This window comes from Pantherophis guttatus, chromosome 2 (assembly GCF_059756535.1).
Source record: "Pantherophis guttatus breed Tessera chromosome 2, ASM5975653v1, whole genome shotgun sequence".
Taxonomy (NCBI): Eukaryota; Metazoa; Chordata; class Lepidosauria; order Squamata; family Colubridae; genus Pantherophis; species Pantherophis guttatus.
Genome location: NC_142064.1, coordinates 91,543,997 through 91,564,410, shown reverse-complemented (window position 1 = coordinate 91,564,410; position 20,414 = coordinate 91,543,997). Strand labels below are relative to the sequence as shown.

General features: G+C 40.1%; 1 protein-coding gene across 2 annotated transcripts in view; it reads left to right on the top strand.

The window, feature by feature from the left end:
- Positions 1 to 20,414, top strand: part of SLC44A1 (solute carrier family 44 member 1) — a 99,829-nt gene that overhangs the window by 14,264 nt on the left and 65,151 nt on the right. For both annotated transcript variants that reach the window (XM_034410663.3, XM_034410662.3), the window contains exons 2-3: positions 8,801 to 8,890; positions 10,264 to 10,406. In XM_034410663.3, coding sequence (XP_034266554.1) covers positions 8,801 to 8,890; positions 10,264 to 10,406 — 233 coding nt within the window. The remainder of the gene's footprint in view (positions 1 to 8,800; positions 8,891 to 10,263; positions 10,407 to 20,414) is intronic.

The window sequence follows — 20,414 nt, the reverse complement described above, 5'->3', positions numbered from 1 at the left end:
GCCGAAAATGTGATGCGCAGAGGCCAAAAATATGGAGGCTGAAAATGCGTTGCACGGAGGCGGCAATAGGCAATAATGTGCTGTGACGATCCCTGCAGCCTGGAACGGGTCTAAAACGGAGTGTGCGAAAGCCAAAAATGGGACGTACAGAGCCCAAAAACGCGACACACAGAAGCGCTGATGGGCTGTGGCGATCCCCGCAGCCTGGAACAGCTGATTGGCGGTATTCTGGGATGTAGATCCAACCGCCAATCAAGTGCTCGTGCTGAATCAGGCTGCGATAACGTGCTGAAGCTGACCTGGCTGTTTGCTGTAAGGACGCTAGCCAGAAGAATACTGATGGATGCTGGTAGGCAGAGGCAGAATTTTTTTTTCTTATTTTCTGCCCCAAAATGTATACTCCGTAACGTCTTATACTCCGAAAAGAACATTCACCTTAACCAGTGATAACAACAAAAATTCTTCTTTGGAGCAGCTTTGTTCTCTCTCCCTTAAATTAAAACCCTCCTGTCAGGAACAAGACTATTTAGTTGTTTTGTAGAGAACATGTTTAGCGTTAAATATTAATATTCTGCAGTACATTTCATCTCAACCTCTATTTCAACCATATACTGTAAATTATTCTTCCAATATTCAAAAGACAGCATAAAATGTCTTGGGTTTATTCACTGCACTGAGTTATAATGAGTTCTTTAGTTTTTTTATTTAGTATATTGTATTACCCTAACCAATTTGATTGAGTAGTTTGCACAAAGATGTGCAAAATGGAGCAGTTTGTTTCTAAAACATTTTGGGTTTTCTTTCCTGGAATATTGTCCTTCCTTCCCAATCTTAGCATTACTGGATGGTTCGGTTCATTCATTTCCATGTATACATTTTTCTGAAGAGGAAATGTTTCATGATGTTTCAGACATTATTAGGTTCAATGGTTGTTCTGTTTTGCATATTTTTTTTATTCATTCTATAGCTTTTTTTCTTTTAATGACCCTGCAATCCCTTGCTTCAGGGTGGGGGTGGGGTGACTAATTGGAGCTGAGCGTTTACTAGCTGGATGCCCTTCCTGGTGCCTATGCAGACTTCTCAGCGGACAGTTACAAATAAGAAATGGTGCATGGTGCAATAGTAAAGACATGAGGCTAGAAACTGGGAGACCATGAATTCCAGTTCTGCACAAAGCCTGCTGGGTGACCTTGAGGCAATCATTCTCAACCCAGGGAAGGAGGCAAGGGCTCATCTGAAGAATCTTGCTAAAAAAACCATGGCCAGACAGTCCCAAGAATCAGATACAATTGAACTGAAGTAAAAAAAAATACTTCTTTGGATAATTGAAGTTCAACTAGCTGAAATGCTCTGTGGACACATTATATGTGCATGAAAAGGGGAAGGGGGAAGTATTTTGTTTCAACCCAAAATAAATACATTTGAGAGTTTTAGCAAATCATTCTGAGTTGGATGTGGTTTGGTAGAACTGATTCTGGAACATGTTGGTTGTTCTTGGGGCAAATCAAGATTCAGAGGGTTCTTGTAGGAGCAAGCAGGGTGTCACCCCTTCTTTTCTCCTCCTCTTCCTCTGCATGGCCAGCCTGCTGATCTTTGCAGCACCTTAATTTCCCTTCCTTCCTGAGCCACATCCTTGTCTTCAAGAAAGTCCATGCCCTTGTCTTCACGCATAACCAGCCAGCTTGCCTTTCCCACATCATCCCACTGTCTGTCTTTGCTTATCCCAAGGATACCAGTGGCAACAGCTAATAGCGGTAGGGAAAGGAAAGCACTGGGAGGATTACAGATGGGTAGGCTGATTGGATATGCTGCATTTGAAGCCAAAGACAGTGTCATTATCATCATCAGCAGTGGCAACAGGAACAGCAGCAATTAATTTGGCTTCAAGTGCAGCATATCCAATTTGTCCTTTCCTGTTTCTCTCTCTCCCCCTCCGCCAATGCTTTTCTCTTCCTGCCTCTTTGCTGCTGCCTTCAATGTCCATAGTTTAGGCGTGGCATTTTCAGGTAACCCTTCCATCCCTCTTCTAATCTTCCCAGCACTTTTCTTTTACTTTACACTCCCCCTCCTTGATGATGTCTTTAGCTTTACCCTTTTTCTTTCTTTCTGAAATCATCTACTTGACATGAACAACCCATGTTCTGTGCATGGAAGATTTTTGCATATCCCTTGCTTCTATTAATAGGTAACCAGGTGGGGAAACTTCAGATTAGCTATTAAGGTGATATGGTATTACTTTATCAATCTCTGTTACTATAATTTCAAATTTCTAAATTAACTCTCGTGGAGCATACTCCTTAATAGAATATAGTTTTCTGTAGCGTTTAATTGGGTTAGATAAAACTATGTTGATGATACATGAAGGATTTGTCACAACTAATTATCATGGTGTGAACATACTGACTCTATACCCGGATTGTGGGGGCAATAAGCTGACTTTGTATAAAAAAAAACACCGCTTAGGGCCCCCCGAAAACCCTACTAAGCAGGTATATATAAAAGTATGAAGGCTATTGCTTAACGCATTGTAAGCCACCCTGGTCTCCGGAGAAGGGCGGCATATAAATCGAACCAGTAAATAAATAATAAATAAATAAATAAATAAATAAATGGTACTTTGTAATCTACAGAGTACATAGTAAATACTAGGGCTGTGCAATGTTTGGAATTAGATTCTCTGTAGATATGTTAAAGAGTTTCTAGTGGCCCAAATAACCACATTTTCTTAACAGGTTTTGTCATACATTAGAGATTTTGGTTCTCCAAAGCTCCAGAGGGTAGAACCTGTTAGGAAATGAGTTTTACCTACCTTGTTGGGTTGGCAATATATAAACCATCAATATAGCTTTAAGACTGCTGTATTGCATCACACTGTGTCCTGATTGGTTAGCTCTGTAGCCAATCTCCTTAAGAGGGAGTTAGAAACATGGTTTGCTATTCTTGCTCTCTGATATCTCTGTATGCTACTGTTTACAAATCCAGAAGAACTGTTTATTGTGAATGACTACGACGACTGGTAGGAAGACTTTGTTATTGGATTATCCCTGGACTGTTGTTTTGCTATCTCCTGCTTTATATGTGTATGACCTGGACTGTTTATTGGACTGTGCCTTACTATTTCCTGAAAGTAAACACAACTCAGTGTATCTGTGTGTTGACTGTGTTTATTCGTACCTACTCTCAATTGCTTTCATGTACAGACCCTTGCTATTCAAGGGTTACTCTGCAAATTCCTTAACAGAACCAACTGGTTGAAGCTTTTCAGAGAGAGATCCAAACTAAGGAAGAATTTGACTGTGAAAGCTCTTAAACATTGGAAATAGTCTGTTATGGGGGAATCCATCACTGGATGTTTTCAATCATTTTTAGATAACCATTTTTATCTCCTTCTAAAAGTTAAGTTCCAAATAAAATAGTTCTAGAATTCAGTGTCATCACAGAATACTTTTGTATGAATTCACAAATGGTTACTTAAGGAGTGAATATTTTAGCTGTATGAAAAGTTTCTTATGCTGAGAGGTAATTCATTAATTCATGCAACGTCATACCCTCAAATTCTACTTATTTTCTGGGCAGCATTATCAAATTAATATAGAAAGGTGAGAATTTCTTTAAATAATAGGAACACTGGAAATGTTGTCTTATTTAATTCTTTTCTAAGGCAAGTAATCACAGTAAAGAATAAGGCAAGGCAGGGATGCAACCTCTGTGCAGAATTATACAAAGTTTAATACTGCATACATCTGATTTGATACAGCAGAGTAATTGATTGGATATAATTGGATATAACAGTCCTTTATGAGTCAGTGAGGTCAGCTAGGAGGTGGATTCTATGATATAATGGGGGCAGTACTACAAAGACAATGGTTTATTGAGAGAACAAAGACAACATTCTATGAACATACAGTAGTTACTTTCTAGGCTCTAGAGGCTCATTTTAAGAAGTTTATCTTAAACTTTCCTTGGTTCCCAGAGCATAGGCCTGCTCCTAGTATCTTCTAGGTTTATCATCATTCCTTGGCTTTCTATCTTTTATGGCTGATCTGACAGTTTTATTATTTTTAATTCCCTGGGAAAGTAATTAGGGAAGAGGGATGTTTTCCTCTGTTTTACTTCCTCAAAAGAACGCCATATTTTCTCCTACATAGAACTACAGATTGCACATTTATACTGTATAGTATGTCCCAAAGAAAATAAATATATGGACTGATTGCACTTAGATTTTTCTGTAACTTTTCATTCAGACAGAAATAAATTTCTATTTAATCTCTCTAATCTTTAAATGAAAAAAAAAACTATAGCATAGTGCTTGTCTTCTTTTTTGTGTTTCCGTTCTAGCCACTTGCTTGCATTATTTGTAAATAAGTATCTCTATCTTCCACAGTGCTTTTATTTCCTGACTATAAAGCAATCTCTTACTCAAAATATAATTATAGGGTAAAAACGTCCGCTTCATTTTGGATAAATATGATATTGTAATTCTTTGATGGCATGATGTTTTATAATAAAATGTTATATGAATTTGTTTTGTCAATAATATTTCCCATACAGTAGCACAGCAGAATCTAAATGTTTCTATCAAAGGAAAATGATTAAAAATAAAAGTAAAAATATGGTGCCATTCTCTGTACTATATATTGCAATATGCAGAGCTGTCATAACAGTAGGCACCTGAGCTGAAAAGAGAAATAAAACTTTTTATTTTGAACATAGGAATTCATCCTAATTTATTGAAAATTACTAAGAAGTAAAATTGTTGTAAATCCAGTGGCAGAAATTGCAGTAATTCATATTGAACTTTTATAACTGAAGAAAAGAGAAGTAAAAATGTGTTTGGAATAAAGAAAACTGTCAGACATTTAAGAACTGTCAGGTTTAAAAATTCTTGCAAATAACAAGTTTTAGACAGAAATAAATGGGCGAGTACAAAGAAAATTCTAAAAGAAAAACAACAAAGATAGGCATGGTTTTTGTCACATCTGTAATTTTGTCACGTGATCTGAGACAGGGTTTCCAGCTAAGTCAAAAAATTCAAGACAGAAGTTGTAGTTGAATGATCAAAGCCACACTGCTTTTGCACATTCAACTTCGTTTGCATGTAGAAAAGGGCAAAGCTTCAGTCCTGCTGTTGCAGCCACCATCTTGATTTTTATCACCAACACCTTGTGGATGCTGCTAATATGAACATTCTTCTAGTAGTGAAAGGTGAACTGTGTAGTAGATACATTGTTCAATTGTCATATGTTTAAGGTGGATAAAAGAAAAATGTAACGGCTCAGAGTATATCAGCACAGGTTTCTCGCTTTCTTTTTAACTTGCTTTTTCTCAACTATTCGACAGGATTAGGAACTTTAAAAAATTCTTAGCTCACTCCAATTCTAAATTGCATTTCTGAAGTTACGGATTTGGGCAGAGCAGCAGATAATGTATGTAAAAAAAAAACCCTGAACTCTATTTATTTTTGTCTCAAAAGATATTCTCAGGTTCTGAAATTTTTAATACTTTTCATGTTAGGTACCAGTTGGTAGATGCCAATGTTGTAAACAAACAAGCAAATAAAATTAGTTAGCTTGAGATTTTCCTGGTCTTTGGCCTTTTTTGGTTTTTGTCACTATTTATACTGTTAACTTGATTAGATTCTCTTTCATGTTTTGGAAATAAAGGCTAAAGTAATCTATTCCTGCATCCCCAATTCACTCTGCTTCTTACATAGAAGTAGGGAGTGGGAGGGAATGTGAAGAAAAAGATAAGGAGATAATAACAAGGGAGCATGAATGAGAGAGAGAGAACAATTGTCCTGGCTAGAACTGACATCCCCCCCCAATTTATGTACAGATGAATGTGGTCCTTGGGATGAAAGATTAATCAAACAGAAAACATTGAAGAAGCTGCAAGTATAAACGTGCAGTAGTTACTGAGTATATTTGTATCAAATTAAATGTTTTTTGTATTTGACATTTTAGTGAATAAGACTACAACAGTTTGCATATTTTAGTAATAGTGCTTCTAACAGAAAATAGTTACACTATGACAACTAGTTGGGGAAACTATCATGCTTATTCATGTTTTTATGCAGAGTGGGAAGGCGGAAATTCATTTGGGCTGCAGGCCAGGGTTGTCAGCTGCCGTTTTTATGGTGCTTCAGTAGTAATGGGGCAAAATGAGCTACTGCCAGACTGCAGAGCAAGTAATAATAACATTTGGATTAAAACTATGTGATGCTCATAAATGAAATGTTAAAGGTACTTCGGTTTGCATAATTATAAGAGTAAAAGTATTTTACATGCTTATCACATACATGATTTCATTTCAGTTCCTTAGTGTCTTAAAGAAAAAGTTGGTTAAATAGATTGGAAGAGAAGTATTATCTATAGGTTTAATCATAAAGATGGCTATGAATATAATGTGATATACAACATTGAAATTCTAGGTGAAGATAGTATGAATTGTTTTTATTTTATTTTTAATCCCCCCCTTTTTTTTGAACATGCCATTGTCTATTAACTAATCATAATAAAGCTGCTGTACTGATTGGACTTATCACTTAGCTTCTTGGATTCTTGTCCATTTTTCAACTTTTTTTAAAAAAAACTTATCATGATAGCGTTTGCAGTGGAATGCAGTACAAAAAAGAAGTTTACATATTTATATCAAGAGAGCCAGCTTGGTGCAGGATTTAATGTATCAGGCTAAAACCTGGGTGACTTTTGAGTTCTAGTCCCTCTTTAGGCAGAAAGTCAATTGGGTGACCTTAGGCCAGTGTCACACACATTTATCCTATGAAGGAGGCAAGAGTTTTTTTTCCGGGGGGGGGGGGGAACTTTGCCAAGAAAACTATAGGGACTTCTTCAGGCAGTAGCCAGGTGTTGAAAATATCTGGTTTTTGTCCTCCCCGTTTAAGACTTAACAATATTAAGATCTTGACATTGAGCAGAACAACAGAGACTACAGTGATAGAGAAGTAATAAAAGACAAGTAAAGAATGCTAATATATTACAGTCTTAGAGGAGCTGCTTCTACAATAGGAATTTTAATTCTAAAAACTATTTCTTTTCCTAATTCTTCCCATGCCAGTATTCAGCCTCATATTGTAAGCTATTTTGTAGCTCATTCTTGTTCTACAAATTTGAACTTGTTGATAACTATCTTCTTATGCATGAGTAGGGTCATTTTGCATAAATAAACAGAACATTGGAAATGGTGGGAACAGTTAGAATTGGAACCATTTCCCTTTGTTAGATTCCATAATGCTCAGATCAAGAATTCTGTGACAAAGTGGATGGACCATAATGGAGCCCAACATTTCTATTATTAAGCAAGACAGTTGTTAAGTTAGTTGTTTTGCTTCATTTTAATAATCATTTTTCCCAAGTTATTAAACGAATCACTGCAGTTGTTATGTGAGCCATGCAGTTATTAAGTGAATCTGGCTTCCCCCATTGGCTTCCTTGTGAAAAGCCAGCTGGGAAGGTTACAAACGATGGTCACATGACCCAGGACAGTGCAACTCTTATAAATACATGCCAATTGATAAGTGCCCAAATTTTGATCACAAGACTATGGGGATGCCACAATTGTAAGTGTGAAAAATTGTCATAAATCACTTTTTTCAGTGCTGTTGTAACTTCAAACAGTCACTAAATGAATGGTTATAAGTCGAGGACTATTTGTACTCTTCAAAACATCATAACTGCCAGTTCCTTTTGACTGTATGTCATGATTTCAGCACATACTACTTCTATAACATATGTAAGACATATGTTGACATATGCTGACATAAACATCTAATTTATTTATAAATAAATCCATCTATTTCCAAATGCCCCCCCGCCCCCGCCCCGGTCCACAATACACTTGGTTTACAAACCACTATGGCTATATTCATAAATATAGTAAGCTAAAACTTTTATTAGGATTTAACAGAATGAATGCCACTGCAGACTTAGCTAATAGGTTGTTACTGGATTTCACCAGGGCCAATTTTAATAGATGAATCACATGATTTGTATAGCATTACATGATTTGGATCAGATTAAAATAGATTTTAAATAATGATCATCCAATTTCCACTTGGAAAACAGTAAAAAAAAATAATAATCCTGTGGCATAAATAGACATTGATCACCTCTGTGATTGAAGAAGAAACTTGGTTTTTTCTTTCCTTTTGTTTTTATACAAAACATGGAAAGGTTAAATAAGTAAATTTTGTTTATTGTAGAAAAGTCTTGAAAATATATTCAGTACTTTTATGACATTTGACGATTAGGAAGCTGTGTTCAGTTTATGTGGTTCTTTGATATCTTACGGAGAGTTCAATGTATATGTATACATGAATAATAGAACACAGATGATCATGGACATGAAAGTCTCTTAAAAGTACTTCTACATGTTTATAACTTGGGGCAGAAAGCTAAAGAAGTCTGGAGTGGTTGAATTGAATATTAATTCTAATTCAGCTATTGATTGGTTGACAGATTTTAATGAATTTTCGGGGATTCACCTAGGGTGCAAATGGAATGGTTATCTTTTTGAGACTTGAACCATTTGCATTCATTATTGTATTGTATATAATAAATAAATAAAAATATAATATCTAAGTACTTTTAATTAATGAAACCTAGCAGAGCTAGAACCAAAACAGTGGGAAGTCTTCAGTAATCTATAGTAATCATTTGTATTCACAGTGGCCAAAGTATTTTATTCATGTTTTGTTCCAGATTTTCATAACCATTAAAATACAAAAATAAAAAAAAATCTTCATATTTCTTTTTCTTCCCCTGTCTCAATTCCAAACTTACAGAGTTCCAAACGAGAGTGGAAGCCTCTGGAGGATCGCAGCTGCACAGATATCCCATGGCTTTTGCTGTTCATTCTATTTTGCATTGGCATGGTATGTAACAAAAGACATATCTAAAGAAACATTTTTTTCTTCCCCCCAGGAACTGGATGATGATTTCACAACTTGTCAGAAGATTCATTTATTTTTATATATGTGCTGTATTAAGCAGCCAAGTTAAAATATTAAATTGACACTTTTCAGCACATTGGTGAGATTAATATACACTGCTCAAAAAAATAAAGGGAACACAAGCAGAAGACATCCGAGATCTGAATGAATAAAATAGCCTTATTAAATACTTTGTTCGTTACATACAGTAGTTTTGGGTTCCCTTTAGTTGTTTGAGCAGTGTATAAACTACTGCATGTAAAGAACAAAGTATTTAATAAGGCTATTCCATTCATTCAGATCTTGGATGTCTTCTGCTTGTGTTCCCTTTATTTTTTTTGAGCAGTATATTTTATCTGTATGTTAGTATTTGAGTTTAAGATTTACTTTCTGTAGACTATGTGTCTCTAATTATTTCTGGCCATCCCATGAGGACCAACAGAGGAGACAGCTTCGGATCGCTTTTGTTAAGTGTCATCTTATGCAGAGAATAGCATCCCTTTTGTTACTATAACTGCTTTAGCATCTCCTCTGAGATCAAATAGGTGCCGGGCCACTTTTATGATATATACGCTGCATATTAAAACAACAGCAAAATCACCAACAAAACACTCCTGTGTTTTAGTTTTTGTTGGTGATTTTGCTATTGTTTCAGCACAATATGTTCACCACCCCGAATCACATAGCTAGCAGGCAGTCTTGCAAAATAAATAACTAAATAAATTAAGAATAAATTGGTAGCCCCAATCTAAGTTACTGTAGCATGAACTAACAGCCCTATTTCTTTCAGATATATTCTGCTGTGGTCTTTTAATTGAAAGATCTCAAATGAATTCTATTCCAGCGTAGAATCGCTTAGAGTATAGATAAAAATGGTCAGATCCTTATCAACAATAAAGGTTTGGATCAGACTCATAAATGTGATTAATCAAACATTTTTAGTCAGTGTTGCCATCTGAGCTTCTGTATAGCACTTTGATTCAAAAACAATTTCAAGGCCATAATAAAGACATGATATCCTGGACTTATAAATCCATTATATCTATGGTTCTAATGCATGAATTTGTCTTGGATGCTAATTTTACAACATGCATGTCATACATATCATGATGTACACATCTGATTTTCCTATTTTCTCTTGGGCAATCATGCCTTTACTTTTAGAAAAATTATTGTATTTCAAAGGAAAGAGAATGAAATTGGAATAGAAAAGGGAATGAAGTTTTGTATGGCAACCTAACAGAAAGACATAGTTTTGAAAATGGCATTTCTCTTAGAGCATGGCACTGAAAGCTTTCTCAATTTATTTCTTCCAGGGTTTTATTTGTGGCTTTTCAATAGCTACTGGAGCAGCTGCAAGATTGGTTTCAGGATATGATAGTTACGGAAATATCTGTGGACAGAAGAATGTAAAAATAGAGGGAATAGACAACAGTGGCCTAGATCTTACAGAAAAAAAGTAAGTATATAAGCTAAGGACTACTATTTCAATTTTTCCTCCTTAATTCTTTCTTGAAGACTGCCTGGATAAGTGCTGCAGTTTTCTTGGCAAGATTTTTCAGAAGTGGTTTGCCATAGCTTCCTTCCTTGAACTGAGAGAAAGTGATTAGCCCAAGATCACCCAGATAGCTTTGTGCCTAAGGCGGGACTAGAAATTATGGTCTTCCAGTTTCTAGCCAGATGTTGTCATTTTGGTTCACAAGATTAAGTAAACAATAAGTAAAACATTTTATTATAAGTTTAGACCCTGCTGTTTTAGTCAAGGAATTCACTGTTTCTCGCATCTTTACTTTACATAAGCTGTCCTGGCTTTTTATTAGATGCCCTAAGAAATTATTCCAGGTACATCTGATGCAAGATCAGACTATTTGCATTCAAAGACATTTTGAATATTTAAAATGTAAGTTGACCTCTAGCGAACTATATTTAATTATGACTAAGGCATATTTCCACTGTAAATATAAGGACAGCTAATTGAAAATTAAGCCCAAAGAAAGATTGATGATTGAACTCAAAGCAGAGCCAGAATATTCTGTTTCTAATACTTTAAAAATTAGAATTTAGTTGCAACCTATACAGATGCTTATCATGTATCTTGGATTTAGCATAATGTGTGAATGACATCGTGACTTATCAACAGTGATAATAATTACAAAATATACAGAAGGGAAGATAGGCATTTTTAAAAAAAAGTCAGGCACCTTTTTTAAAAAAAAATTGGCACTGAGGTGATATGTGCACTCACACAAATGATTAGTTTTGCAGCATGTTAATAAAAGTTTGTGAAAGTGATGGTACAGGAGAGGAAAGTCTGATATCACAGCTGAGTTATCACTGAGTTGGGATGATATTTCATCACTTTGTGGCTATGAGAATTGATGAAACGTGGATCTTCTGGAGTAGTCTATGAGTTGATTGGAAAGTTGAAGCTGCTAGGATCACCAAAGCAGCAGCGGCACCAGTAACAGAACAGGAACAACAATAGCTGTTTGGCACTGGTTTGACTACTATCTAGGTACTGTTGCTCAGCTGATGAGGATTTGGCAGCGTGGAGATGTCAGTGGAACTGTGTTATGTTCTTTTCCGTTGCGTGCTTAGTCAATTCATGTCTGGGATTTCCTCGCCTGCTTGTCAGGGACTGAGCTTAATATTTCTTTAAATTTGCATAGGCCACGCCTCCTTTTCCCCCTAGATCCTCAGTTGTTTTCTCTCAGTCTTCTTGTAGGGACCTATTTCAAACTGCTCTGGCAGTTAGTTAATTAAGTGTTTAGAGAGGCTTTATTCTTGTATTATTTTATTATTTTTGTTATTTTATTTCTTTTGTTATTTTATTTGTGGGAGCTGAAGAAAGCAAGGCTTCTGGCTGAATTAGCAGCTGGAGCTGCTTAAGGCTGCTCGTGGTGGGTGAGTGGCTCTGGGGCTCCAAGTCACCACCCCCACACCTCAATTTAGCAGCAAGTGGAGTTTTATCCCGGCTGGGATACTCCAAACGGCGTTGAGCCGTATAAGTAGCCATCGGTGAGCTCGTTGGTCACCCGGTACGCTGGATAACTGCGGCCGCCATTTTGAGCTCCCTTTAGTGTAAAGGCGGCTCCAGAGTCACTGCTCGGGGCTCCGAGACAAACTCTGAGGTAATTTCTGATCGCTAACACTTGAAGAGCAATTAGCTCTAGCACTTTGGAAGCCTTGGGACCTGGCCACACTGAGGATTGGAGTTTGGTAAGAGAGGCTGGCCGCAGAGAAGCGCGACAAGCCAGTGGATCGTTTCGCGCCATTTTGATGCCAGGTTTGGAGGTCCCAGCAGCGTGAGGAGATTGGTAGCATCTTTACCGCTGATTATTAACTGCACTGAGAGGCAGTAATCAGAGGGTTTAACCCACGCCGAGATTTGAAGGCTGCTGGGTGGCAGGATTGGAAGGAGGCTTATTTAAGTATTTTACAGCAGAGCAGCAGAGCGCTGGGAGAGCTCTGCGCCATTTTGTATCCTCCTGAGGAGGAGCTAATGGTTGATTTGGGCGCCAATTCTGCTCTTTCTTCAGAGGCACAAGTATCTTGCAGAGACTCCTATAATGGCTGACCCAGAGTTCTCCTCAGACAATGAACAGCCTCAGACTCCCCCCAGAGCAAAAAAGACCTCTAAATCCAGGTCTAGGAGCTCTGCCTCTGTTTCCAATAGGAGAGAACCTGACCAAGGGGCTCCTAGGGCTACCATGGAGGACAGAGACGCCCAAAGACGGCATAATGCCCTTGAGAGACAGTTTGAACGGGCCAAGAAACAGGTCCAGCCTATTACTGCGCCAGCTTCTGCCCAATTAGGGAAGGGGAAGTTGTATTTTTTTTTAAAAAAATTAGATTTATATGCCGCCCTTCTCCGGAGACTCAGGGAGGCTTACAATGCGTTAAGCAATAGCTTTCATACTTTTGTATATTTTATACAAAGTCAGCTTATTGCCCCCACAAACTGGGTCCTCAATTTACCTATCTTAGAAAGGATGGAAGGCTGAGTCAACCTTGAGCCTGGGGAGATTCGAACTTGCAATAATTGCAGACAGCTGAATGTTAATAACAGGCTTTTAGTCTGTTGAGCTATCCAGGCTCCTATTTCAGCCTGTGGCTGTCAGGGCTCCTTCTGTTTCAGCCTTAGAGCTTCAGGGATGTCAGGAGAAAGATTCAGGTCCTGTCATGGAGACCCTGAGGGGATCACAAGCAGTACAGCCAGGGGCCAGATTGGCACCAGAGGCTACATTTACCCCGACCGCAGCGGGGCTCCACGTGGGGGATGGGCAGGGACAAAGCCAGTCCTTTGATTTTCAGACTTTACTGACAAATGCTTTAGCCCAAGCTTTGGCCTCGGGGCTTAATCCACAGGGTTCTATGCCACCCAATGCGGCAGGTTGTCAGTCTCATGTCCCCATACAATTGAGGCATCAACCTTTACTTGTCGCCCAACATGAATCAGTCAGTAGCGAGGATTCATGGTAGGCAGAAGGGGACCCAGAGGACCAGGAATTTTCGGAGACGAGGGAGCGCTGCCAGATAAACCGGCTTTTGCAACTCTCTTTCGTCCATCTGTTTTCAAGACATTGTTACGCAAGGCAAAATTAGCAACTAACATGGAGTCAGTAGCGATCTCAGGGGATCAGGTAGAGGGGTCGCAGGTGCCTCAGAACGAATTTTTTGCTGTTCCCGCCCCTGACTAGGAGTTTATTCCATACCCGGAATTATTTTCCGAGGTCATTAAGAGGCAGTGGGATCACCCTGGGGCTTTTTCTGCTCCCACAGGACACGACAAGAGGACTTATTGTGTGGACCCAGCATTAGACAGGTTGTTAGCTGTTCCCACGGTGGACCCACCTGTGGTGAGTTTGACTTCCTCTACTGTTTTGTCTAATGATGCTGCTGAAGTGTTAAGAATGGAGGATAGACGAGTGGAGGTTTCGTTTAGAAAGACACACCAAGCAGCTGCTCGGGCAGTGAAGGCAGCAACCTCTGCCTCCTTTTTTTAATAGGGCTAATTTAATCTGTCTGAGGCAGTTGCGTGACCATCTTCCTCCAGACGATTTACGTATCCAGCAGGATATCAATAAAATGGTGGCTGCTGCCGAGTACTCAGCAGATGCTTCCCTAGACGCTGCAAAATTTGCGGCTAGGGCGTTAGCTTCTAATGTAACATCTAGGAGACTCCTCTGGTTACCCCCTTGGTGAGCTGATTTAAAATCCAAAGGGAAATTGGCCTCTGCTCCCTATAAGGGAACAGATCTGTTTGGAGCAGCATTGGAACCTATTCTTGTAGAGGGGAAGGATAAATGGAAGGTTCTTCCGGTATCCTATAGGAGACCAGACCGCAGGTTTACCCTGTACCCTCAGAAACAGCCCTTTCGACAGGATTCAGGACCCAGTGGGTCCTACTTCACTAAGCCTTAACCCCAGGGTTTGACAGGAATGCAGATAGGCAGTCCTTTCGGGACAGAGGTAGATATCACCCTACCTCAAGGAGACCCTATTGGGGAGCAGGATCCAGACCCATTAGGTGAGGCAAGTGACTCACAACCCCCTCTTTCCATTGGTGGATGCCTCAGTCATTTCATATATCAGTGGGAGACTACTACGTCCGAAGATTGGATTCTTTGGACGGTGAGGCTAGGTCTCACCTTAGAATTCAGGGCCACCCCTCCCGACCGCTTCCTGTCCTGTCCAGTTGCCGGACAGCTAGAGAAACATCAGCAACTGTCCAAGGAAATACAGCATTTGTTAGAAATAGGAGCAATAGAACCAGTTCCAGCAGGACAGGAAGGGACTGGGGTTTATTCAATTCTTTTTTTGCTCGCCAAGTCCTCGGGGGGCTGGAGGGGCATCTTGAACCTAAAGTTCATCAACAAATTCATTCTGTACAAGAGGTTCAAGATACATTCTCTCCGGACAATATTGGCCTGTGTGAGACAGGGAGATGTAATGATATCTCTAGATTTGCAGGAAGCATATCTACATGTGCCCATACATCCGCAACACCGCAGGTTTCTGAGATTTGCCTTTGCCAGCAAACATTATCAATATCAGGCCATGCCGTTCGGCCTGTCATCGGCCCCACGTACTTTCACAAAGTTGCTGGCAGCGGTGGCGGCTACGATTCATCTCGTCCCGATTTGACTGTTGTGTTACTTAGACGATATATTGCTCCTGTCTCCCTCACATCAGCAGGCCTTACGAGATCTACAGACTGTATGCCGCATCCTCACTCTTCACGGTTTCTCCATCAACCGAAGAAGAGCCCACGACGTGCATTACTCACCTTGGGGCTTTGATCGATTCCATACAAGGCCAGGTCTTTTTGTCGCCCGAAAGGCAGCAGGACATCAGGGCTCTGGTGGGCCATGTTTTAGCCAAGAGGCAGGTAACGTTGCACACCTTATCGCAACTGCTCGGCAGATTTATTTCCTGTATTGCAGTAGTGCCCTCGGCGCGCAGACACGCCCGCCAGCTACAGTGGTTCCTGCTACCAGCGCAGAGAGCCGGCCGCAGTGCATCGAATGCCGAGGTGAGATTACCAGACAAGGTACGTGCTTCCCTCTGATGGTGGGCGTCAGGGGCCATCCAGAAAGGGTGCTTTTCCAGGAGCCCAGTCGGTTAGTGGTAATATCAGACGCGAGCCTGACCGGCTGGGGTGCTCATCTGGGGGATCAGATGGTCCAGGGACAGTGGTCACAAGTGGAGGCCAAGTTCAGTATCAATTGGCTGGAGCTGAGGGCTGTCCATCTCGCCCTCCGTCATTTCCAGGACATTCTGTTACATCAACATGTTCTGGTCTTAACGGACAATGTGGCCACAAAGGCCTACATAAATCGAGAGGGGGGCACTCCCGATCCCTAATGAAGGAGACGGACAATCTGTTGCGCTGGGCAGAGAACCACTTACTATCTGTTCGAGCAGAGCATATTTCGGGGGCCTCAAACGTTCGGGCCGACTGGTTGAGCCGGACACAGCTGGACCCATCGGAGTGGATGCTTCATCCGGACCTGTTCCAGGAACTGGTGAGGAGGTTCGGCCAGCCGTCTGTCGACCTGTTTGCCTGACCGGACAACGCACAACTCCCAAAATTCATCTCCCGTTTTCCGAGCCCAGGGGCAATAGTCTACAATGCTCTGTGTTTCCCATGGCCACAGGACTTGCTATACGCTTTCCCTCCAATCCCCCTCCTTCCGAGAGTAATTTGGAGATTGGTGACCGAGAGGGCGGAGATTTTACTAATTGCTCCTCATTGGCCGAGATGCCCATGGTTCGCCGACCTGGTGGGCCTGTCTGTGTCACAGCCCTGGCAAATTCTTCAGGACAGGATCTCTTTCAGCCAGGGGGCCGTATTACACCCAGAACCCCAGTGGCTGCAATTAACCGTGTGGCATTTGAGAGGATCCTCCTGAGAAAAGACAATTTGTCAGGGAAGATGATTCGCACCATCCAGGCTGCCAGGCGGCTTTCCACCACAAGAATCTATGAGGCATCGTGGAGAATATTTTGTTTTTGGTGTTCGCATAACCATGTGGACCTTACTTCAGCTTCTGTGCCTGTGCCAAATTTTTTGCAGGAGGGCGTAGACAAGGGACTGGCTCCAGCAACCCTGAGGCAGCAGGTGGCAGCCTTGTTGACCGTTTTGTCCCGGGACGGTTCCCACTCTTTGACTCAGGATCCAAGGATTCGGGGGTTTCTGCGGGAGGCCACTAATATCAGGCCTCCAGCAGTCCACAGGTTTCCCACATGGGATTTGACATTAGTCCTGCAGGCCCTTACGGCTTCCCCATTCGAACCCCTGGCGTCAGTTAGTCTTAGGCTTCTATCACTTAAAGTGGCATTTCTCCTGGCAGTTACATCGGCCAGGAGAGTTTCTGAACTGGCTGCCTTGTCGGTCAGGAAGGATTTGTGTATTTTCAGGCCCAACACAGTTGTTCTTAGGCTAGACCCTTCGTTTATGCCAAAAGTGAATTCCAGCTTCCATCGTGCCCTAGTTTTACCGGACTTTTGTCCCTCCCCCAGGCATCAGTTAGAGGTCCAATGGCACATGCTGGATGTTAGGAGAGCACTCTTGTGATATATAGCTAGAAGGGCCTCCTTTCGTAAAACAGAGGCTCTCTTAGTGTCCTTTAATCCTATCTCAATGGGACAGAAGGTTTCTTCTAGAACAGTCGCATCCTGGATTAAAGCTTGCATATCATTGGCTTATAGTTCCAAAGGCAGACCAGTCCCAGGTAGGGTGTGGGCTCACTCTACGAGAAGTGCGGCTACCTCGGCAGCCTGGGCTACGCAGGCATCGGTCCTGGACAATTGCAGAGCTGCTACATGGACAAAGTTGACTCCGTTCGTCAGACATTATAAATTAGACGCATCAGCCGAAGTTTCCTTTGGGCGTAGAATCTTGCAGCAAGTCCATTCGGATGCAGCCGTGGGGTGCAGTCAGCCTCCCTCTCCATAAAGTGTGTTGCTTGGGTATATCCCAGATATGAATTGACTAAGCAGCGTAACGGAAAATGGACATTGGCTTATCTGAACATCCTTTTTCGTTGCGCTGCGTCTCAATTCATCCCATCCTTTCGGCTGACTGGCCTTGGGGGCCGGGGAGTGTTCTCTTTCTTCTTCATATGTCACGTTAGTGGACGAAGCCTTCATGAAACAACTGAGAATCTAGGGGCAAAGGAGGTGTGGCCTATGCAAATTTAAAGAAAAATTACGCTCAGTTCCTGACAAACAGATGAGGAAATCCCAGACATAAATTGAGACTCAGCGCAACGAAAAAAGACATTCAGGTAAGCCAACGTTCATTCGTGGTTATGGGAAAGACAATGACAGTGAAATATTCCTGGACTGGCCTTGAGATACTATAGTTGGTTTGGACTTTTTTTTTTGATGTTCAGGGATGAGTGTTGATTATTGTGTGGTCCCCCATTCCCCCTTGCATGAGAGTTGAGGGAGAAAAGTGCACGCCAGCTTATATTACCCCATGAAGATTGTTATTTTGTTTACCTTTGATTACTTGGGTCAGTATGGCACAGCTAGGAGGAGTGGTATCATCTGGTTTTTGATGAGGTACAGATATGGTGTGGCACAGAATATAGGCTGCTGATTAAAATGAAGGCTATGGAGTCCTGGAAAAAGGTACCTTTGTAACATCTGACCATTAAGCTAATTGAATGGTTGGTGTGTTATGGACCCTTGGAGAAAGAGTAGGGGTGGGTGGTTGGTGGTTTGGGGGGCCCCAGAAAAATGGCAGGTGATAATATTATGGTAGTGACAGACAGAGGGAGATATGGCATGCTAAACCCCACAATGGTAAAAGACAAATGCAAAGAAAGGCAGTGTTACTCATTTACAATAGTTTGTGCATCCTTAAAAAGTTTACAAGGCAAGTTAGTATTCTGAATGCATATGCATTTGAATGCACGCCTCAAAGCAAAATGAAGAATGAAAATTCTCCACAGATTCCATAGTGTTAGCCGCTCTGCATTCATGGTACAAAACTGCATGTCCATTTCACACCTTTTAAATTGATACTTATGGTGACAATGTTTGAATAGAAGACATTTTATTTATCTTCAAGAAGGAAAAGAGGCTTGTTGTATTTCAAAGTACAGTAAGTCTTATTCTATTCATCTTATTCTATTTGTTATATGGACTAAATTGGTCTGAGCCCCTCTAGCTCCCTCTGCAAGATTTACTTATGTTTCTTGAAAAAAATCTTAGATAATTTTACTTTTTTCCTAATATAAAATTTTTTTCCTAATGTAAAAAATTCCTTTAAAAACCTAAAGATTTATAATAATCATTTAGAGAAAAAAGGGAGCATGAAATAATTATGTGTACAATTCATGAACCTGCACTAAAACCATCTGCTATCTTGGCTGCTGAACAGATGGAGAAATTTGTGTGGCAATCTCAGGGAAATGAAAAAAAAAATATGTGGAATGTAATAATAGTTACACTACATTACAGCAATACTATTCATGAGCCAAGATAGAATTCTAACTTTCTATACTTCAAAATATGACAGATGCATTGTAGGATGTAAGAAACAACGCATTGAACAAGCAATTATAATATCCTGTATCATATAATGGTATATTTTGTAGTTAAACCAAGTACACCCAAAGAGCTATTGTTACAAGGAGAGTATTCAGTTCATATGAAACAGAAATCCAAACTCATCAATTAATTCCTATATTTTGTTGTCTTAAAATTTCATTTTTCGTGAAATGCTTAATTAACAAATTAATAAATGTGTGTGTGTGACTTGGTCTAATGATACATCGATAGCTTTAATGAATCAACAGGAGCCAAATTATTTAGTTTAGGCTGAGATTTTATCTGCCTTGTCTTTTCTGCTTCTTCAAGACCTGAAAATAAAAATCAAAAGTGTGAAAATTGTATTTACACCTGGAAGACACACAGTAGCCTTTATCATTTTAATCCAGTGCTAAGGTTTATTGAGTGCAGAAGCAATGTCCATTAGTAAAGGATTGGCTAGTAGAAGAAAACTGATTTCCATTATAATGAGGTAGTTCATTCATATCAAAGTAAAAAATGGAAAGTTTTTTACAGAAAACTTTCATACTTTTATGGAAAGTTTGAAAACATGTTCAAAAATATTTTTAGCCCAACATTTTCTTAATATTTTCAAGTTTGGCATCTCAGTTTCTAGACACACACAGGGATACCTAGAAGATCCTTCATAACAACCCCATAGATGTTCCCATAGTTACACCTTTACCCCAAAAGACCTAGTCACCTAAAACAGCTTTCAACCTACTCTATTGGTGCAATGAGAGAAAAAGAAAAAAAAAACCTTACATTTTGCTTCCCTTATCGTCATAAGGTACCTTAGAAAGGCTCTTACCTCTGTTTAGACAGGCTTACTCTGCATAATACATACAATGTTGGCTCGCTCGTCCACAATTAAATCATGGATAAGGAGAGTGTTATTACAGTTTATTGTACTTTAAAATAGCAAGGGCAGGAAACCAGATCACTGGAGCACTGGTGGGCAAGCATTGGGGCAGAACAACAAGGGGCTGCGTTCCGTGCCAAATACTGAGGCAGCTTTCTCAGCATTTTGTTACTGTTAACATTCTTTGCTTAGCTCATTCTGGGCATTTGTGTCCCTGAAAACATGTCTAGAGTTTGTACTCTTTTCTAACCTGACTTTTTACTTTTCCTGGATGTGTCTTTTTTCTTTTTTTTGATCTTCACTAAACTTCACTAATGCAACCATATTGACTTCTTGTGCAGTCATACTGACTTTTTGAGCTGTCCTCTATTTTTTCCTCCTCTTGGGAATTGTTTGCAGACAATTGTACTTATCTACTGTACTTATTAAAACCTACATGTTACAGTATGTTTGACTTTGCTCAATTTTAATTTTCTTAAAATGAAGAAAGCCAGTGTTATGTCATTTTCCGCAACATTCTTGCTGTTTCTACTTGCTTAA